Below are 23,324 nucleotides of genomic sequence, written 5' to 3' on the forward strand. Positions count from 1 at the left end.
GAGGGTTATATTAGCTGTGTGAACTTTGTAAATGCGCTGTAATATATTCGACAGCTCATGTGGCAGGGAGCACGCGAATTAAAGGGGCGGTGCTGCCTAAATCAGTGCATTGATGCCCCAAAATAGGCAGTTAAAAAATGTAATAAAAAAAAATATATGGGGTATTTTGAGCTGAAACTTTACAGACACATTCAGGGGACACCTTAGACTTATATTACATCTTGTGAAAAAGCATTCGTGGGCACCTTTAAATAAGTTAGCGCAGCAGCTTGGCTTTCCAGGGGTAACCGCTGCATTCAGCTGTTCCATCAGCGCCCTCTGCTGTCAGAGAATGAACGTGCACTTTCATTCAGCGCATCTCCTTATCCCGTTCCGTCATGTGCTTCTCATGCACATTGGGCTTGTTTACATCTGAGTGGGCGTGTCCCTTTGACGCAGAATACAGTGGTGTTGTGCATTTTATACGGTTGATGGGGAAAGTATTCTTAAAATGCATTATAAAAATTTGAATAATTGGTAATAAATTATTATTTACAATATTTTGAAGTACCCGCGATAACAACATTGTGCATATTTATTATCGTGATATATCGTATTACCGAATATCGGCACATGTCTAATAGATACACAGATATGCTGCTGTGAACCTGTAAGATATGTTGCGGCTGCATAAGTAGACAGTAGACATACATAAATCCCATAGCAGATCCAGGCAGGTGGAGCTGGGGGAGGTGGAGGGTTTCAGAGGAACTCTGATAGCATGCTGCAGGACTAGCTTATAGCAAACAATGAAACAAACAAGACTGTTTAAATGTTGAGCAAGCAAGGATCAGCACAGGACAATCAGCTTGTGCCATGCGGTAATGATGTGACTGCTTGCAGATTGCATGTAAAGACCTATCAGCCTCTGCCCTCTGGAGTTTCACGACTGAACTATATATTCATAAAAAAAACCTTCACAAATTGAATAGTTAAACTTGTCAAATGGCAAAAATAAAGAGATCTGAGGTATTTACATGAGCTGTTAGTGAGTTGACCTATGCTAACAGAGCTAGGTTAATAGCGTATGTGTGTACAGATAGTCGTGATCTGTCCCTTTTCAGCTGAAAATATGTACTTGATAAAGGACAAGATAATCTCTGAACCATCTGAACTCAGTAAAAGTAGAATGAATGATTAATAGAATCACTTTTCTTTCACTGTTGGTCAGTTTATGCTTTGCCTGGACATATTGTAACTGTTATATAATTTAACATCTGGGTATGTTAATCATTTACAGGAACTACCTTGGACCCCTGGCACAAAAAAAGAGTCCAGATACTCTGTGAGAATAAAACTAGCTTCTTTCATTCAATAAATAATGTAAATACGTAAATAAAAAAGTCACAATTTTATGCAATTTAGTGGGAAACAATAAGTTACATATTTTGCTTAATTGTGGTTTCTCATATAATGTTCAAATTAAGTTATTTTCTTTATAATATTAAGTTCTGTCTATCTCTGGAATCAGCTTAATATCTCAGAGTAGAAATGATGTAAATGCATCAGCGTATTTAGATTTATACCTTTCCAATACTGAGTCTGCCAAACCATTTCCAAGCCACAGTATAAGGGCTTTAGAGAATTATAATGGACCCTGAATCTCTAAGATACTGTACTGTATAATGTATACAGTAATCACACAGCTCAGCAAAGTGCACAAACATGTAAACGTGCTCGCTATTTACCATAGTCTAAGTAACGCTACATCTTATGACAGTCTCATAGACTGGTGTGGGTAGACAATGTGTTTTCTCAAGCCAACGTCACTGTAGAAATGCAGCTTCTACAGAACAATACAGTATATAACAATATACTTATTTGGGGAAAAATTATTAGTATTTTAGCTGCCTTCAAGGGTCAGAACATTCCCTCTTGAAGACATAGTTCACCTGAAAAATGAAAAAATATTTTGAAAAATGAAAAACTAATTTCATTGCAGTTTAAAGTATCTTTTTTGTTTTTCCTAAAAGAAAGTCATACGATGGGAAGGGTGAGTAAATGATGACAGTATTTTTATTTCTATCCCTTTAAGACCCATTATCTAAGTGATAATTTCGATTTTTGATAAAAGTTACCAGTAGATCTAACATAAACAAAAGATATGCATTATAGCCTGTAAACTGTAGCTTTCTTCACAGTTCTCAGCATTTTGATTAAATTCTCAGCGGACAGAGTCATATAATTTCTTGGAAAGGATATGGAGATTTCCCACTCTCACCATTTATGCAGCCAATGAGATGAGACCTTATAGACCTTTGAGAGGTTATTCCCTCTCTCTATCTCTTTCTTATCGCTTCTCATAGAACAAGTACACACTATTTCCAGGTGCTGTGACTACGTGTGACTGAGATCATGCACACCAAGGAAAATTCATGGTAAATTTTAGTTTTATGTCATCAATATACTATACATACCAGAGGATATACAGTATAAATTAATATTATAGATGAAAACATATTTACATTCACTGTTTACAGAGCTAAAAGTGTTGATCATGTAATTTGGAATTGCAGCTGTTAGAGTAAGATTCTTTATGCATTTAATCAAATCGGTAAAGCCAATAAAAAATATATATCATCCCTGCCGAACACAGCTGAGTCACAATATGGTGCAGAATTGTCTTGCAAATTAAATAGAGCCTTGACAACTGCATGCTGTAAATTAGCATTTTGGACTCGTCAAAACTCCTTTTGGAAACTGCAAATGTGTCCACTGTTTGCATTTTCACTATAATTTCTACTAAGCTTTTTATCTATTCAGCTTTAACCACAATGCGCCAGCTTTATATTCTCAGCTTTTTGCTTCCAGCATGTTTTCAACTATCACGACGGTCTCTGTGGTTTCATTTATATTAGTTAATTTCCTGTGTTCTTTATATGTCATTATATTTTCATAACTGACTCTGAAATCTTGGGATGTAATAAAAATGATGTGGACTTTTACAGAGCAGTTTGATTGTTCTTACACTATGGTGGAATTTAATTTCCAAGTCTGTTCTGTATTTATATATGGTGTATTGATATCTGATCATGGACCATGATATAATGTTGATATTGCATAAAAATGTCTTGGTGATCATCAGAAGATTATCATGTTTCTTATTGTAAGCACTGGATGATAATCAGATGATTGTTTATTTTCACTTGGTGTCTTATCAGACACAATTTGAGCAGTTATCAATGTGACCTGCTCTAATGTATCTTGTCATCATTCTTTCTTTCTCCCGACTCAGCTGCTGTTCCTTTGATGACTGTAAACTGACTACAGAATGGCTGCTGAGCAGGACGAGACACCAGCCAAAGATAGCTATCGTGTGTGGCTCTGGACTGGGACTTCTTGCAGACAGTGTCTCAAATAAACAGATCATCCGCTATGAGGACATTCCCAATTTCCCAGTGAGCACAGGTACTGGATTTATGGAAGTGTATCAGAGCTGAATTAAATACAGCTTTCTTTCTTTCTTTCTTTATTATAAAAAGGTCTAGATAGATACAGGAGTTGTTGGAGTGAATCTGAAAGCACAGAGGTTTTCATTCTGTCCCTCATTGTATTGTATGGTTAACAAATTATGCCCAGCTCCTGGTAATATGAGCTACAAAATGAATAACTACTGCCTATGAATAAAATATCATGACTGGAGCAAAAATAGCCCCTAATATCTGCCACAGGGAGTTCATACTATGATATCTTGGACAGGTTTAAATATTTATATGGTGAGGTGAATAATCTTGAGAAGTGTTCAGATGCATCAAATGATATTTGCACTACCTGTAGCAGGTAGGTGTGTGTGTGTGTGTGTGTGCGCGTGTGTGTACAGATGACTGATGGCTGAGGAATAAGAGCCCTTGTAATTAAGGGAAAGTATAATAAGGGTCTTAGAATGCATTTGTGTTGTCATTCTTTCTCTAATCCGCTTCATAATTTAAATTAGCTGGTTTATGGACACTAACAGAGAAATGACTGACAGTTTGAATAATGAGAACTATGGATGCTCTGTGCTCATTTTTTAAATAATAAATTCTTCACATTGCGATTACATCATTCATATAAATCAGCAAGTGTCAAATCAAACTCACATCAATCAAAATCAAATTACATTATCATCCTTGCACCATATAGATGGATGCAAATAGTGTAAAATGATTGGGGTTGCGGTCTAAATATAAATATTTATATATAATTGTTATTATATTAATGTGTAATATATATATATATATATATATATATATATATATATATATATATATATATATATTAAAATATGCACTTCACTTATTTTTTCATTAAAACGAATTTCGATAATTAGTCATTTTTAAGCATTACTAAATTAATCTCAGAACTGTTCTCATTACACTCATTGTTTTGCCATTTTGTGTGACAATCTGATTTAAAAAAAAATAAATAAAAAAAAAATCAGGCGGCATGCTCTGAAACATTCATTTGCTCATTCATTTTTACAGTGTTGCTGGAAATACAATTCACGGTGAATGTAATAAGCCCCTCTCTGAGTGAGTTTTTTTCTCATAGCCATTCATCAATGCTCATGCAAGAAAAGAGGAATCGGCCCCTGGAAAAACAGAGCTATTATTCCAGCAGAACCTCATTACACTGCAGGTTTTAGGGCCAAACACATCTCATCAGCCAAAATTCAAGGTTATATTTACATAAGCTCCCATTCACTCGGCTTAGTTGGCCTGTTCCCATGTCAAAGTAAGTTCCTGAAGCCACAAACAAACTGTGGCCTCCTACTGGCTCATAATGTTAAAAAACAATGTTTGCTCCACCTGTTCGTACACTAATGATACACAATCAGTCTCACTAATGCCATCCTTGATGACATCAGCAGTCATCCCTAGCAGCAGATATCAACATTTTTTATGATGTTGAATGAGCAAAGTGAACATGCAAATGCAAATCAATGAACTCCCAAATACAGCCAAGCCAGCAGGATCTCTGAGACTTGGGGACAGTCATTAGTCAGTTAACGCTATATTATAGAAAAAGGATTAGATGTCATCTGTTATCAATGGCAGCATCTGACCCTTTATTTGCTCATTACAGAGAGGTTATGCATTAGATGAATAACCCCTTAGGTAGACGCAATATATTAGAAAGAGAGCAAAGAGTAAATGCTTTACAGCAGGAGGTTCTTTATCAAGTAAAGGCAGCTTTAGAGCCCAGGACACTGCATTTTATCATCAAACTGCTTCATACATCACACTATTTTAGAGTGGGGGGATTTACAGACTAAGGGCCAGATTTACTAATATCAAACCCTCTTTTCGCATTAAAAAACTACTTTCAGGATTTACTATAATTTGCTAAAATTAGAGATGGAAATGCATGGACACATTTGTAGGAGTTTCCCTTTCAGATGCAAAATCTATGGGAGGAGACTATATTAATAAATCATGCCATGTGATTTACTAAGGTTTGCTGTAGTCAATTTACTGCCACTTATTTAACAGCCAAAAACGCATGTCTGAACTATTAACCCATTTGGTGCTTGCTGTGGCTGCGCTAATTTGCCCAGTTTAGTCAATCTGGCCCTAAATGGTTTTATAGAGTTTGTCATGCTCAGTCATGTGAAATGCCTCAATTACAATTTGCAGAAACGAGGCCGCTGATGCGATTTGTTAATGAGAGACGAGCGCAACACACATCTCGAGAGCAGCGTAACTTTTATTATGCCACAGTCGCTACTTCCGTTACTTCGTTTCAAGCATATGTGGGGTAAAGCAGTGCTGTTTTATTATATTAGATACATCTGTGTGTTGAAAGTTGTTATAATGCTACTCTTTGTTCACTTAGCGGCTATATGAGACACTTGTTGCACACTGCAGTAAACTAGATCGATATTAGACATGGTAAAACATGGTACTTGCTGTAAATCAAGAAAATGAGATTTAAACAATAAGACTTACTATGTTGAGCTATAACATGATTCGTTTTGATGATGACGAATGTATCCAAACAGATGCTCACCTGTCAAATAAAACACATAATATATTAAAGTGTCTTTGGCGTTTCCATGGTTTCTACAAAATAAAACCAGAAACCGGGGGTAACGCGGGTATGATGTCATTGATAGGCGATGTTAAATTTGCTTATTTCTACATCTTGGAAACATTTGGGATAATGTAAGTACACAATTCAACAAAATATATAACATTTGTGTAGTGGTTTTTGGATATTTTAATCCAAACATCTTACATATTGTGCCTTTAAATGATGCAAAACAGTGTTGACCTACAATATGTTATATAATATTAATATACACTCACCTAAAGGATTATTAGGAACACCATACTAATACTGTGTTTGACCCCCTTTCGCCTTCAGAACTGCCTTAATTCTACGTGGCATTGATTCAACAAGGTGCTGAAAGCATTCTTTAGAAATGTTGGCCCATATTGATAGGATAGCATCTTGCAATTGATGGAGATTTGTGGGATGCACATCCAGGGCACGAAGCTCCCGTTCCACCACATCCCAAAGATGCTGATGACTGTGGGAGCCATTTTAGTACAGTGAACTCATTGTCATGTTCAAGAAACCATTTTGAAATGATTCGAGCTTTGTGACATGGTGCATTATCCTGCTGTAAGTAGCCATCAGAGGATGGATACATGGTGGTCATAAAGGGATGGACATGGTCAGAAACAATGCTCAGGTAGGCCGTGGCATTTAAACGATGCCCAATTGGCACTAAGGGGCCTAAAGTGTGCCAAGAAAACATCCCCCACACCATTACACCACCACCACCACCAGCCTGCACAGTGGTAACAAGGCATGATAGATCCATGTTCTCATTCTGTTTACGCCAAATTCTGACTCTACCATCTGAATGTCTCAACAGAAATCGAGACTCATCAGACCAGGCAACATTTTTCCAGTCTTCAACTGTCCAATTTTGGTGAGCTCGTGCAAATTGTAGCCTCTTTTTCCTATTTGTAGTGGAGATGAGCGGTACCCGGTGGGGTCTTCTGCTATTGTAGCCCATCCGCCTCAAGGTTGTGCGTGTTGTGGCTTCACAAATGCTTTGCTGCATACCTCGGTTGTAACGAGTGGTTATTTCAGTCAAAGTTGCTCTTCTATCAGCTTGAATCAGTCGGCCCATTCTCCTCTGACCTCTAGCATCAACAAGGCATTTTCGCCCACAGGACTGCCGCATACTGGATGTTTTTCCCTTTTCATACCATTCTTTGTAAACCCTAGAAATGGTTGTACGTGAAAATCTCAGTAACTGAGCAGATTGTGAAATACTCAGACCAGCCCGTCTGGCACCAACAACCATGCCACGCTCAAAATTGCTTAAATCGCCTTTCTTTCCCATTCTGACATTCAGTTTGGAGTTCAGGAGATTGTCTTGACCAGGACCACACCCCTAAATGCATTGAAGCAACTGCCATGTGATTGGCTGATTAGATAATTGCATTAATGAGAAATTGAACAGGTGTTCCTAATAATCCTTTAGGTGAGTGTATATTAATATTTTTAATTTAATATATATATATATATATATATATATATATATATATATATATATATATATATATATATATATATTTATTTATTTATTTATTTATTTATTTATTTATTTATTTATACACATTATATAATCCTAAAAACGTGTATGCATGGTTTTCACTAATATGTTTGTCTTTTTATGCATAGTTCCTGGTCATGAAGGGTGCCTAGTGTTTGGTCAAATCAAAGGCGAGTCTTGTGTCTTCATGCAAGGAAGGTTCCATCTCTACGAGGGTTACTCATTGTGTAAGGTGAGTTCAAATAAAAGGTTTGATGCCTCTTTTGCAGGTGCTGCACAGCCAACTTGTTTTTCTTGGCCTTAACTTATTTAACTTCATCTTGCCTTTCGATACAGTTCTTAGATGTATCCATTTATAATACTTAGAAGCTCAGTGGTTTCTTTACTTGAAGTAAAAGCTATATCACAAACACCATTTTTGTTAACTCAGTGGTGTCAATGTCTCGTAAAGTATTGCGGGGTGCGTTTTAAGCAGTGGCCTTGGTTCCTTTTAGCATCACCTCAAGGACAAGTGAACTCATTGTAAACAGCTCCCATTTGTAAAAACAGAGAGGAGCTGTTACCTCCAGTATGGGTCATTAACTTTATCTGTCAAAATCAGGAGCCGTACCGCATGAATACCGAGGCTGAATGCTGAGAATGCAGGTGTGGAGGAGGAACAAACGGTTCATTGACAATATTCAGCTTGCACTCGTATTCTGTTGTGACGTGAACAGGACAACAGTTTTGTTTTCCTTTATAAAGGATCTGAATACATTAGCATATTGACTATGAAAAAATATGATATTAATCATAGATTTTCACATCGGTTCAAAGTCCTTGTTAATTTAAGTTTTCCAATGTTAATTAACCCCTGAGTTCAACTAAGCAGCATGATTTGTGTGAGCTCTTGGCTTTCCCTCCATCAAAGTCTGTCCAGGGGAATAATTTATCTGTTTCACATAGGGGCCGGAGAGCCACTTTTTACTAAATTACCAAGATATCTACAACCTCTTGCCCTGGAGTGGGACTGTCACTGTAATTGCAGCCCTGACAGCATGACACAATGCATTACAATCAGTTGTCATGGCCACCATGCCCTCTACAGCCAGCCAAAAGCTTTTTACTCTTAATATGCTGCTAGGCATTAAATCCACCAGCCTCCTGTATTATCAAACCTGAGCCTTTCAAAACGCTATGTGTTAATGGCTGTGGCATATAAACACACATTGCATCCCAATTTGCATATCTGTCCTAAATAGGATGCAAAAATACAATTAGTGCATCTTAAATCAAATCAGGCAGATGTTAAAAATAGTGTGGCAAAGGTCCCTGCTTGGTGTAGTACTTTATCACACTGACATTAGCATTTCTAGCGTAACATCTAACATTCGGTTGGGGTTATAAAATATGTGTTATTTTAGTATTCATATAATATTATAGTATTTATTAATATTTTTTAGTTTTCATTCTAATTTTAGTTTATGTGCTTGTCACTTTTAGTTTTTGCTTTTATAATTAGCATAATTTTTTTTTGTTTTAGTAATTTTAATACAACTTAAACTTAATACAGTTCCCTTTCAGTCGGTCACGTTCGACGTACGTCAGTAGTGACCGACGAATTGGAATATCGCTTAGAGAGCCCTATCATCTTCGTGTAAACTAAAACAAGCCAATGGAACTCACGGCTGTGCTCTCCCGGGCCGCCTTGTGCGTCGGGCTTGAGTGGAACCCTCCACCCTGTCCCGGCCCATCTCGGTTGGACGATTGGTACTTGGCGGGGGGTCGCGCTGGTCAAATCCAGCGTCCCGCCCCAATGCCTTTCTTCCCGGAAGTACACGATGAGGTGACCAGGTCTTGGCAAGCTCCGCATGGGGCTCGTACAGGGCCTGGTCACTCGTCCGCCTTCACCTCCCTGGACGGCGGGCTAGCCAGGGGGTACGCGAAGATCCCGCCAGTCGAGCGGTCTGTTGCGACGCAGTTGTGTCCAACGGCCGCTGGCTGGCGCGGTGAGCCGCGTCTCCCGTCCCAGGCCTGTGAATTCTCAGCCGGTCTGACTGAGAAAGCTTACAGTGCCTGTGGGCAGGCTGCCTCTGCCCTGCACGCGATGGCCCTTTTGCAGGTCTATCAGGCAAAAGCGCTGTCGCAGATGCCCCAGGAAGGTCCTGACCAACAGCTGCTTGGGGAGCTGCGCGCTGCCACTGACCTTGCCCTCCGGGCAACGAAGGTGACAGCGCGTTCTGTTGGCCAGGCGATGTCTACTCTGGTAGCCCAGCAACGCCACCTCTGGCTGACCTTGGCAGACATGAGGGAGACCGACAAATATCGGTTCCTGGATTCCCCCGTGTCTCCGGTCGGCCTTTTCGGCGACGCGGCGGAGAACTGTGCCCAACAGTCCTCCGCTGCACAGAAGCAGGCTGAGGCTATCAGACATGTCATGCCACGGCGGTCCGCTGCTGCCTCCACCCAGCCGCCCGTGGCTCAGCCTCAGCCCGCTCGTCGCCGAGGGCGCCCGCCTGCGTCTTCCTCCGCCCCTGCTAAGTTGGCAAAGCAGCAGCCTACACCAGCCAAACAGCAGGGTGCCGGGCGCGGACGTGGTGCCCAGCCCTGACCTGGAGCGGAAGGTTCCTGCCCTTTGGGAGAGTATTCCATCTGCTCTCCCACCCCCGGAGGAGGGCCGGGGGGGATTTTGTGGCGGCTGTCCATCTACCGCCGCTGGCTCTCCGGAGTCCAGCGGTACCCACTTTGCCACAAAAAGAGCAGTTTCCTCAAACTCCAGGTCACAACAAGGGGTGTCTGCCAGTGTGCCAGGCTCCGCCTCGCTGCTGTCAGCTCCCTCCCCATTCGCCAGCAGGTGGCAGTGTGTTGGTGCAGACCGCGTCCCGTGCGCCGTCTCCCATGCACACTGCTGCCTCGCAGAGTCCGACCCCACTCCGGGCCGCCCTCAAGCCGTCGTAGTCGGGTCCCTCTCTGCCTTGCTGCCCTACCCCCGGTGCGTCTGTGGTGCCTTTGGTCCCGCTGGCTCAGTGTCTGGAAGCGTGGATAGCGCTCCCCAGCCTGTCCAGTTGGCTCATTCGTACTATCAGACTCGGCTATGCGATTCAGTTCGCCCGGCGTCCCCCGGTCTTCAGGGCTGTCCACTTCACTCAGGTGTCGTTGGACAGTGCTCCTGTTCTCCGGGTGGAGATTGCTGTCCTCCTGGCGAAGGGTACAATCAAGCCGGTCCCTCCAGCCGATATGAAGTCGGGGTTTTACAGCCCCTACTTCATTGTACCGTAAAAGGGCGGTGGGCTACGGCCAATCCTGGACCGTCCCCAGGATTGGTTTGCAGCAATAGACCTGAAGGACGCTACTTTCATGTCTCGATTCTGCCTCGACACAGACCCTTCCTAGGTCGGTCTGCGTTCGAGGGTCGGGCATGTCAGTACAAAGTCCTACCCGACATGGTTGTAGCTCCCAACCGGTTGGGTCTTCAGGTCAACTGGGACAAGAGCAAACTCGCCCCCGGGTAGAGGATCTCTTGTTTCGGTCTCGAGCTAGACTCGGTCGCACGGACTGCGCGTCTCACCGAGGTGCGCGTCCAGTCGGTGTTGAACTGCCTGAGCTCGCTCAAGTGCAGGACAGCGGCTCCACTGAAAGATTTTCAGAGGCTCCTGGGGCATATGGCATCTGCAGCCGCGGTACACCGCTCGGATTGCTTCATATGAGACCGCTTCAACACTGGCTCCGCGGCCGGGTCCCGAGATGGGCGTGGCAGTGCGGCACGCTCCGTGTCCCCGTGACACCGAGCTGCCGTCGCACCCTTGTCCGGTGGTTGGACCCTTCGTTCCTGTGGGCCGGAGTACCCCTCGAACGAGTGTCCAGGCACGCTGTGGTCTCCACAGATGTCTCTGCCACGGGATGGGGGGCCACGTACAACGGGCATGCAGTGACAGGTCTTTGGACGGGGCCTCAGCTGCATTGGCATACCAATTGCCTCGAGTTGCTAGCGGTTCGTCTTGCGCTGGCCCGCTTCAAGGAGCTGTTGTCAGGCAAGCACGTTGTAGTCCGCTCACTAAGCACTGCGGCCGTTGCGTACACCTACCATCAAGGTGGTCTACGCTTCCGTCGCATGTTGCAACTCGCCCGCCATCTCTTGTTGTGGAGTCAGAAGGATCTGAGGTCCCTTCGGGCCACTCGTGTCTCAGGTGTGCTCAACCGTGCAGCCGACGAGCTGTCACGGCAGCATCTACTTGCGGGCGAGTGGCGGCTCCACCCCCAGGCGGTCCAGCTGATTTGGCAGCGTTTCGGCGAGGCCCAGGTAGTCCTGCTTGCCTCCCCGGAAACTGCCCTCCGCCAGTGGTTTTATTCCCTGACCGGCGGCACGCTCGGCACGGATGCCCTGGCACACAGCTGGCCCCCGGGTCTGCGCAAACATGCGTTTCCCCCAGTGAGCCTTCTCGCACAACTCATGTGCAAGGTCAGGGAGGACGGGGAGCAGGTTCTGTTAGTGGCTCCGTACTGGCCCACTCGGACCTGATTCTCAGACCTCATTCTCCTCGTGACAGCACCTCCCTGGCCGATTCCTCTGAGGAAGGACCCCTGACTCAGAGACGGGGCACCCTGTGGCACCCGCGTCCCGATCTGTGGAACCTCCACGTGTGGTCCCTGGACGGGATGCGGAGGTTCTGAGTGATCTCCCGCAAGCGGTCGTAGACACCATCACTTCCGCTAGAGCTCCTTCCACTAGGAATCTCTACGCGCTGAAGTGGAACCTGTTCGTCGAATGGTGCGCCTCTCGCCGAGAGGACCCCCGATCATGTTCGGTCGGATCCGTGCTTTCCTTTCTGCAAGATGGGTTGGAGCGAAGGCTGTCTCCCTCCACCCTCAAGGTGTATGTTGCCGCCATTGCCGCACATCACCATGCAGTTGAGGGTAAGTCCCTGGGGAAACACGATCTGATCGTCAGATTCCTGAGGGGGCCAGGAGACTGAATCCTCCTCGCCCTTCCTCCGTACCCTCTTGGGATTGACCCTGATTCTCACAGCTCTCCGGGGTCATCCCTTCGAACCTTTGCAATCAGTCGACCTGAAACTAATGTCTCTTAAGACGGTTCTTCTGGTTGCATTGGCTTCCCTGAAGAGGGTAGGGGATCTGCATGCATTTTCGGTCGACGAAACGTGCCTAGAATTCGGGCCCGGTGCTTCTCACGTCATCCTGAGACCCCGGCCTGGATACGTGCCCAAGGTTCCTACCACTCCCTTCAGAGATCAGGTAGTGAACCTGCAAGCGCTGCCCTCGGAGGAGGCAGACCCAGCCCTAGCTTTGCTCTGTCCCGTCCGCGCTCTGCGCGTTTACGTGGACAGAACGCGAAGCTTCAGGACCTCAGATCAGCTCTTCATCTGTTACAGAGGCCAGCAGAAGGGAAAGGCTGTCTCCAAGCAGAGGATGGCCCACTGGATAGTGGATGCCATCGCCTTGGCGTACGAATCCCAGGGCGTGCCTTGCCCGCTCGGGTTGAGAGCCCACTCCACCAGAGGGGTGGCCTCTTCCTGGGCGCTGGCTCATGGCGCCTCGCTGACAGATATCTGTAGAGCTGCGGGCTGGGCGACACCAAACACGTTCGCTAGGTTTTATAGCCTACGTGTAGAGCCGGTATCCTCACGTGTACTCGCATCCACTAGTCGGTAGACGTGTTGTACCCACTCTAAGTGTCGGCTTGCAATGCCATTCCCGCCACTGGCCGGATACGTGCATACTTTCACTCCAGTCGTGTTCCCCGCTTGGCGAACCCTGTCGAGTTCCTCCGCCTCCCCCTTCGGCTCGGACATTGCGGAGTGTCTGATGCCAGGCCTACATCCGTCGCTGACGCTGTCTGTTGGCTGGGGCCCATATGTCGTGACCCCTCTACGTGAGCGGTCCCATATGTGTATTTTCCACGGTTTAAAACTCCCTACGGGCCGAGTCCGTGTCTTTCCCTTAGCAGAGCCAGCTCTGCTGTCACCTGTCAGATGAGTCTCCCCCTAACCAGGTGGAGCCATCCCAGGGACTCCATATGCGTACTGCCCCCCCGGGCCAGTCCATGTGTGTATTCCCACGTAAACTCCTCCCCCATTGGGTAGGTAGTGGTTTCCGCAGCGTCCCTTACGGGTTCGCTTCCCCAGTGTGTCTAGTTTACTTAGTGGGTAGTGGTTAGACAGCAGTAGACTCTCTCGGTGTAAGCTCGCCCCCTTCACCGCCAGCCGGTGCTATGGGCGGCTGAGCTTGTGCTGGGCACTGGAAGGGGTTTCGTAACTGTGGCGCTTTAGTTGGGATCCCAATTCGTCGGTCACTACTGACGTACGTCGAACGTGACCGACTGAAAGGGAACGTCTCGGTTACGTAAGTAACCCTCGTTCCCTGAAGGAGGGAACGGAGACGTACGTCCCGTCGCCACAGTTTCTGTACCCTCGCTGTAGTGCGGACACCAGTTGTCTCCTCAGCGAAAAACAGAGTGCGATTGCATCTGCTTCCTATTTATATACACCTGTCGGGGGCGGTGCGCATTATGCAAATATCGCACGCCAATTCCATTGGCTTGTTTTAGTTTACACGAAGATGATAGGGCTCTCTAAGCGATATCCCAATTCGTCGGTCACTACTGACGTACGTCTCCGTTCCCTCCTTCAGGGAACGAGGGTTACATACGTAACCGAGACGTTAGTTGCCAACATTTCTAATTAATTTTTTTAAGTTTTAAAATAAAATTAAAAAATAAGTTTTTCAGCCATTACCGAAAATGATATTTTATAGATTTTTAATAGGTTTAGTTAATTATACCAACACTGATGCTAATGCTAATGCAGACCAGAGGGTTTGTGATACGCAGATTCAGTTTTATGACATAAAATAAGTAGGCAAATTGGGACACAGACATGGTTAAAGGTATATGTTTCGGTACTTAACTTAATTCTGTTGTTATTTATAACAAACTGATATGCGTTGTTGTTGTTTTTTGTTTGTTTTTTGCGCTGTGGAACAAAAGCATACATTTTGAAGCCCTCGTGTAACAAGCAGGAGCTCAACCAATCTGGTTATTAAATCCTTTGTCATACTGTGACAGCTGGTTTGTAAATGCACCTTCAGTCCAGTTTTCATTTTGCTTTAGCTGACTCATATGTGTGAGTCACTGTGCAAATCTGTGCCAACTCACTGTATCCTAAAAGTGAACCCAACTCATTTCACTTACATTTTAGGATGCAAACATGCTTTCATGTTTGCCCTTGCTAACACAAACAGTTATTATGGCTTCTTTAAGTGATCTCTTTGTTGTGGAGAGATGTATGTGGAGGGTAATTGGACAGTCGAGCTTGGTTAGCCCTTCACTGACCTCTGTTTCTCTGCAGCAAGAAAAGCAGCTTTATGGTGTTCAGATGCATTTAGAGGGCTTGTCTGAAATGTAGGGGGCCATTCACACAAAATGAATTTTTGCATTCCACTGCATTGCTTTTCCATTGTTTTTATGTAAACATGAGCTAGACTGACATGTTTTGCAATGTCTCGTTTTAAAAATGCTGTGCTCAAGGTAAAAGTTCAATTTCCACTACCCTATTTCTACGTTCCTGCATTCTTTTGTTCAGAAATAAAAAGAGTGTTGACAGGTCATTATTGTGTGGCCTCGTAATATAAGGCCATTGTGCTGTTTAAGCTGTCTCATGTTTCCTAATATTTATGCTTTATGGCAGTCCATTCAATGGTAAACGTAACCGGAACGATTTTCATGTCTCTCATTTCACACCACAGACTTTCGCTCACTTGTTATATATACAAATGCAATTGCCACCATCTTGTGTCTCAGTTATTGATATAATGACAATGACCTCAAAGTATTTCAGTATTAATATTACTATAATATTGTTGCAGCAGTGTTCATCTTGTTACTATTACATTGTAATTGACTGTAATTTTTTAATGGATGTTTGAAAAAATTATACAGGCAAAATCATAAAATAATTACAACTCGCATCAATATTTCATGCACGTATTTATTTATTTGTCAATGTACAGTCGCAAATAAAAAATAAAAAAAACCCTGCTCATTATTCGCTAACCACCCACAGTCCAGTTTAAATTGGTGGTAAATACTCAATGAGTAGCCTATTTTAAAAATTCATTTTTTTTTTTTCATAAACACCTCTTTTCTATGCAGACTTATTATACATAACAGAAAACAGTTGGGTGTTGGGGAAAGTTACTTTTAAAAAGTAATGCATTACAATATTGTGTTACTCCCTAAAAAGTAACTTATTACGTTAGTTACTTTTTATGAAAAGTAATGTGCTACATTACTTTTGCAGTACCTCACCTGGGCTTGGCCCTTTTACATCGAAAGTGAGGTGAATAAGCTGACTGGCTGAAGGAAAAGCATATTTACGCCTGTACAAGTAGAGGGCGCAGCTCAAACAAACCATTCAGCTGTGCTGCCATTCTGGGTTAAAGAAGAAAAGGATACAGGAGAAGGAAGTTCAGCACTCTTATTTCTAAATCTAATCTAAAGTAATTTTTGCTTAAAGTGTTAGTTCACCCAAAAATGAAAAGTATGTCATTAATGACTCACCCTCATGTTGTTCCAAACCCGTAAGACCGTCGTTCATCTTCGGAACACAGTTTAAGATATTTTAGATTTAGTCCGAGAGCTTTCTGTCCCTCCATTGAAAATGTTTGTATGGTAGACTGTCCATGTACAGAAAGGTAATAAAAACATCATCAAAGTAGTCCATGTCACATCAGTGGGTTAGTTAGGAGTTTTTGAAGCATTGAAAATACATTTTGGTCCAAAAATAACAAAAACTATGACTTTATTCAGCATTGTATTCTCTTCCGGAATCCTTTCCATTGAATTGATTCCATTGAATCCTTTCATCTGTCGGCGTTGGTAATGCACTTTTACGTCATTGTTTTTGGCAATTAGGAAATCCGCGACATGCACACTTACGCACCATTTTAAAAAATATAGCAATACCAAAATACAAACAGTGTAGAATAGCTTGAATACAGTGTGCGTCTCCCTCAGACTGTAAACTTACATCAACAGCATCACTGCGGAGTCGTGAACCCGGATTGACAACTGACCCGGAAGAGAAGACAATGCTGAATAAAGTCGTAGTTTTTGTTATTTTTGGACCAAAATGTATTTTCGATGATTCAAAAACTTCTAACTAACCCACTGATGTCACATGGACTACTTTGATGATGTTTTTATTACCTTTCTGGACATGGACAGTATACCGTACAAACATTTTCAACGGAGGGGACAGAAAGCTCTCGGACTAAATCTAAAATATCTTAAACTGTGTTCTGAAGATGAACGGAGGTCTTACGGGTTTGGAACGACATGAGGGCGAGTCATTAATGACATAATTTTCATTTTTGGGTGAACTAACCCTTTAACAGTATGGTTGAATTAGATCACTGAAGGTCAGCATTAATTGATTAATACAGTGAGATTAAATACATAAAGTATATTTGTATAATTTAATATAGTCAATTATTACAGTTTGTGTAAAAATCTGAGATTGTATTTCACTGTTTTTATTCATTTTGAGTAATACTGAATATTTTTGTGCTAGTGAGATGAGTAAATCCATGTTTACATTTAGTCTAGAACTACAGTAATCATCATGTTCACACAGCGCCTCTGCACTTTATTTTCTCTCAACATGGAGACAGGAGAGCTGTCAGTCAATAAATGTGAAAAAGTAACTTACGTTAATTATTTGAAAAAGTCATTTAGATATTTTGTTGTAAATTGACTGTTACTTTACTAGTTACTTGAAAAAGTAATCTGATCACATAACTCAGGTTACTTGTAATGCGTTACCCCCAACACTGAAACCAGGTGTATAGAAATGTTATGATATTCTTATAATCAAATTTACATAATTACTTTAGTGAATCGGGTGCTAAAAGGACACAGACAGTGCGTGCAAATAGTCTATGATGCAATCAGCAAGTGCAATTCATTCTTAGTGAATTCCCTGAAATTGAAATATATGCCAATTCATGATACAGTGCCAAGACATACAAAATTCTCTTATAGACATATTCTCATTACTCTATAATAGTGCACATTAATCAAACCGCCAGTGACGGGTAATCAACAGACCATCTAATGCAGCACCTAGACCAATTCTCTCAGGAGAGTGAAAGACTCAAATATGAAGTGATCTGATCTCTGAGAGTTTACAATCCACAAAGAAGTCATTTTTGATTTAAAGGGTACCAAACTGTGGCGTATTTCCTGAGAATGCTGGTCCACCTTGATGACCTGTCTGTGTATAGCTGTAATGGCCATGTTGCTCGTGGCAGCCCCACACGTCCACCCTGATTCGTCAGCTGGAGAGCAGGCTGACAGACTGTGACATCCCTATTGAGCTGTGCTATACTGAGCCCGCAAGTTCATTATTCATCTCCTGCTTGCACTGACACCTCCCTTAATGGCTCCCTGCTCTACAATCCTATATTTATCCCATTTAGAATTACTAAAGCTTATTTAATACCAGCCTAAAACTGTGGTTAGGCACTGTGGGATACCATTGCACACCCATGTGGTCTTCTGAAATGAAAGGAGACTGTTTGTTAGTCCAATATAAATTTGATCAAATAAATTTAAATTACAAATAAATATATAAAAAATTTTGAGAAGGCGCACCTGCCGCATGATATTTTTATTCCATTTTATTCCATTAAATACGTCTGGCCATGGCTTAATTAACATTAAGAATCATTCATTTAATCATTTAAAAGTGAAAATAATATGTCTGAGGGTTTAGTCAGAGAGATCCCTGCTGTGTATAACAGTTTGTGTTTTCTGGGGAATTTTTCCAGGTCACGTTCCCCGTGCGGATTTTCAAGCTGATGGGTGTGGAGACCATTATCGTAACAAACGCCTCTGGAGGTCTTTGTCAGGATTTCAAAGTGGGAGACATTATGGTTATTAAGGACCATATTAACTTGCCAGGGTTTGCTGGACAGCACCCACTGTGTGGACCCAATGATGAACGGTACGCAGATAAGGGAGAGGAAAAGGCAGAATAAAGTGTGAAAGATATTAATATTATTTTACAGAACTGTTTCACATTTTATGGAAAGGATGGTGCATGTTCTCTCTTGTCTTCCTCAGATTTGGGATCCGGTTTCCTTGTATGTCTGACGCTTACAGCAAAGACCTGAGGAAATTAGTTTTGGACATCACTGCTGAGCTGGGCTACTCTAATTTTGTGCGCGAGGGGGTCTACTGTATGGTTAGTGGACCCAACTTTGAGACCATCGCAGAGGCACGCATGCTGCACATTTTGGGGAGCGACTCTGTTGGTATGGAAAGTCACAATACACAAGGGGGAAAATAGCAAAAACGCATATGAAAAATTATTGAAGACAGAGAACTTCTGGGAAAGTGCGCAAACCAAGTTGTCCAAAACATAGGAGTACTTGATATGAAACACTTAATCCTCAAGTAATCAACAGCTTAATTGATTATAATTGATTATCAAAATGACATGACATTTAATTTAATATTTAGATTTTCTGTCAGAACGTCTTTGACAATTCTAAACATGCCCAAGATTGCCATGCCACTATAGTACACTATAGATCCATTAGGTCACATTTAAAAAATAAGTCATAATCCTTTCTTAATGTATTGTTTTTCATCCTCGTAAATTACATTGTGCTGAAAAGTGCTGTTCTTACATGATTACAGTACTTTGAGGTAAAGTAAATACATCTTGTGAAATAAAATGGTTAAAAATGAAAATAAATAAATAAAAAAAACGTGAAAAAGAGATTCCACTCTTATTAAAACATCCATTAGCATATAGTTGCAGTTTTATTGCAATTGTATGTTAATAAAGTTCTAATTTTATGATTGTACTTGATACAAAATATAACACAAATAAATGCACTGACCCACTTTCAGTCTAAGTGGGAGGTTCTTGGTCAGAAAAAGCTGCAATGTTTAGCAGTGTTGTTATTATAAATTTGAAGGATTAGTTCACTTTCAAATGAAAATTAGCCCAAGCTTTACTCACCCTCAAGCCATCCTAGGTGTATTTGACTTTCTTCTTTCTGATGAACACAATCGGAGATATATTAATAAATATCCTGACGCATCCAAGCTTTATAATGGTCCATCCATCATAAACATACTTCACATGGCTCCGGGGTGGTTAACAAAGTCCTTCTGAAGCGAAGCAATTCATCTGTGTTAAAAAAAAACAAAAAACAAACAAAAAAAACCCCTGAAACTCCGCTTCACTTTGTGCCTAACAGCGCCTTTCAGCCATGACTTATTCATGATACACACAGCCCCTCGTACCTTATTGCTTACTTATGTTACTTTTAGTATTTTTAGCACTTCAACTTATTTATTTCAGTTACTTGCCAAAGCAAAATTTTAATTTTCAGAATCAAGGACAGGAACTAACCAGTTTATAATAATAAATAAAAGCTATATAGAGATATAAAAAACAAAAACTAAAATAACAGAAATCACTTAAACTGAAAACAAAAAGTGAATGCTAATTTAAAATGAAAAAAAAAACAAAACTATATAAATAGTATTATTTAGTATAAATAGTACAAAATGTGTAGTGAGTTCCTCGATGCTGCATCAGATTTCCTCTCTCTGAGGAGTTTGTGTGGTTTAACGTGCTGTTTTCTTTTGTGTGTAGTGCTTCTCCTTTAATTGGTGCTTCATGAAAATTATAGCTCGGTAATAATGGTGTGTCATATTAGCAGACCTGCCATATTAACTAATGAAGATTAGGCCCACCCAAAGGGCCAAAGTAGACCACTTTAATCAATGTGATTAGGTTAATCAGTGATCTGAATAACTCTTGTCCATATGATTGGCATAAACTATAGTCACTGCTGGTCCTCTGATGAGTTGAATGATGCCTTAGATAATTGGGCTCCGATTACCAAACGGCAGCACTGTGGGTTATGTGTTAAGTGGGCTCCTCTGGCTAGACCGGTCAGTGACTGGCTCCTGTGTGTGTTCTCCTTCCTGTGTATACAACAGGACCCCAATAGTCCTCATTAAGTATTAAGTGAGACCCAGACCCGGTCTGCTTTATTAATGAATCACCTACTGCGCCACAACGGAGATGACTGCCATTTAATTAAGAGTCTCTCTCTTTCTCTTTTCCTCCTGCTGCCCTCACAGGCATGAGCACGGTTCCTGAGGTGACAGTGGCAAAGCATTGTGGACTGCGGGTCCTGGGCCTGTCGCTCATCACCAACAAGGTTTCTCTTGACTACAGCCGTGAGGAGAAAGTGAATCATGAGGAGGTGCTGCAGATCAGCAAGATGAGAGCTGAGATGCTTCAGAACATGCTCATAACCTTCATCGCTCGCTCTCATCAAGTGGAGACCATCAACAACAACGACTGCATCTACTCAAATACTGTCTAGGGTCAATCAAACCAGTGGAATCAAGGGTGCTGTGGATGTTGTGTGATTTTGGAAGTCATGTGATATATTCAATAGATCTTAAAGGCTCCATGTTATGTTTTAGCCTTTATTTATCTGGTTGGTTAAAAATTTCCAATGTGAGACCTCACTGTGCCTTTGGAAAGGATGTATTTGATCTCCAGATTGAGATTGTTGTGTTGTAAATAAACCTCCCTATAGTTGAAATGAAGATGAGAGGATTTTTAAAACGTTTGACTTCTCAATTGGAACATGTTTCTAACCATGTTTATAAGTCAAAAACAATAAAATTCAGTTACAAAAGGTACAGTTCTTAATCTACACGCTAAGGAAATGATGGCACCCATTGACTTCCATTGTAGGAAAAAAATACTATGGAAGTCAATGGGTGCCATCTGGTTCCCAGCATTCTTTAAAATATTTTCTTTTGTGTTCAACAGAAGAAAGAAACTCTTACAGGTTTGGAACAACATGAGGGTGAGTAAATGATGACAAAATTTTCATTTTTATACCTTTAAGGGGTTAGTTCACCCAAAAATGAAAATTCTGTCATCAATTACTCATAGGTTTGGAATTGGAACAACACTATGACAAGACTTTCGTCCATCTTCGGAACACAAATGAAAATATTTAAGATATTTCAGTTTGATCAGCTAACATAAACAGAAGCTCAACCGTACTCAAGCATGTCTGAGCTTCCGTCAGAGTTTTGGGTGAATAGACTTTCAATGGAGGCACAGAAATATCTCAGATTTTATTAAAAAATATTGGTGTTCTAAAGATGAGCAAAAGTCTTCTGGATTGGAATCACATGAGGGTGTGTAAATAATGACAGAATCCTTATTTTTTGGGTGAACTAACCCTTTAATAGAAAGGATTTTTCTGTATTGAATTTTTAACAGGTGTCTTACCCATATTTTGAATAACGCATTGTCAGTGCCTTGTGTTTTAGGTTTGAAGGAAATTAAAAGGTACTGGTCATTTTCTGACATTGTCTGTTTTTCTACAGATTTTTATCTTACAGTGCAAAAGCACAGCAACAAATAGCTCTTGATATATTGTACATGTGACAGGATTAGTCTTACTTTGAACTACAAACTTAATACACCCGATGGGATTTTTAATGTAATTATGGACCAACATGTCAAAAACTGTTAGATGTAGTGTCAAACCACACTTTTCCATGCTCATTCAGATACTACTACACCAAGTGATCAATATTTAGCTGGTTTTCTCAATAGCTCCTGCTTGGAGATGCATGCAAGTAAAAAAAAAAAAGAAAAGCATCTTTCTCCATTGACACACATTCAAATCCGTAATACAACAAATCAGTGAATAATTAATCATTTTCTATGTTACTTCAGATTAGCTGAGTTTTCTTGTAATTGTAAATGTTCAGAGGAAGGTAAATTTAATTTATGAAGAATTCCTGACACATCAAAATGACTCGTGTCAGAGTGAGAGTTAAATGGCATAATTCAACACTTAAAGTATTAAACTGAATGATACAAAAGAATGTAAGCAGGCAATCATCTAAAAAGATTTTATTAATAATTAAGTGTTTACGACTTAATTATGTATTTAGCATTTTCGCATAACCATTTATTGCATCAGTGAGTTTTCTATTATTGTGAGCCTATGGACAAAGATTGATTTGTTTTCAAAGCAAAACAACTAAAAAAAAACTCAGTTTATTCATTCAAACTGATTTTGCTGACCTTTTTGACAGTCGCCTAATGTTAATCAAAAATTAATCAATCTAAATATTAATGACTATAATATTCAGATTAGCAGATTGAAATGATAAATCAGTGTTTTGGTTAGTCTTTTGAGAGCATATAGCGACCATGTTAACAAACACTTGTGAATTTGAATTTCTTGTCATACACTGTATCTCAACATCTGCAGTGTAGATTAGTTGTTTATATGCAGGATTTTATGTGATAATGTCATTTACAGTAAAAAATACTAGCTTGGGGCAAACTATTTTGAATAACTTATCATTTACAGACAAATACTTTAATTTTTGCTCTTCTAAGATGCAACTCTCAGGGTCAAAAGTTATTCATCTAATTAGCACCATCTTATAATGAGTATTCTTATCAATGAAATGGATTTTTACTTAATCAGTAGTTTTGACTGTGTTAATGTTGAGGGCACAACCTTCTTTGATTTTCCTTGAATGTCAAGTGCAGAAACCAAAAGTTCACTGGGCCCAAATTCGCATTAGTGTTTTTTTTTTGTTTTTTTTTTTGGAGTCAGCATGAAATATTGGTCCCCTCTGAACATTCTTTGGGTCTTTGAA

The 23,324-nt window shown here is 41.3% G+C and overlaps 1 protein-coding gene across 1 annotated transcript; it reads left to right on the forward strand.

Annotated features, from left to right (window-relative positions):
• Positions 1-2,304: 2,304 nt before the first annotated feature.
• pnp4b (purine nucleoside phosphorylase 4b) lies at positions 2,305-21,972 on the forward strand. Its single transcript, XM_067394033.1, has 6 exons — positions 2,305-2,417; positions 3,275-3,447; positions 7,720-7,823; positions 18,416-18,591; positions 18,711-18,901; positions 20,754-21,972. The coding sequence occupies exons 1-6, from the start codon at positions 2,395-2,397 to the stop codon at positions 20,999-21,001; spliced, it is 915 nt and encodes a 304-aa protein (XP_067250134.1). The 5' UTR covers positions 2,305-2,394; the 3' UTR covers positions 21,002-21,972.
• Positions 21,973-23,324: the final 1,352 nt, after the last annotated feature.

The sequence above is a fragment of the Chanodichthys erythropterus genome, chromosome 2, assembly GCF_024489055.1.
Source record: "Chanodichthys erythropterus isolate Z2021 chromosome 2, ASM2448905v1, whole genome shotgun sequence".
Classification (NCBI taxonomy): domain Eukaryota; kingdom Metazoa; phylum Chordata; class Actinopteri; order Cypriniformes; family Xenocyprididae; genus Chanodichthys; species Chanodichthys erythropterus.

Bases quoted from the DNA above. Each gene is read 5' to 3' on its own strand.
- pnp4b (XM_067394033.1), top strand. From the start codon at position 2,395: ATGCACACCAAGGAAAATTCATG. The intron at 7,824-18,415 runs GTGAGTTCAAAT...GAATTTTTCCAG, and splicing joins AGGGTTACTCATTGTGTAAG to GTCACGTTCCCCGTGCGGAT. The intron at 18,902-20,753 runs GTATGGAAAGTC...CTGCCCTCACAG, and splicing joins TTTGGGGAGCGACTCTGTTG to GCATGAGCACGGTTCCTGAG.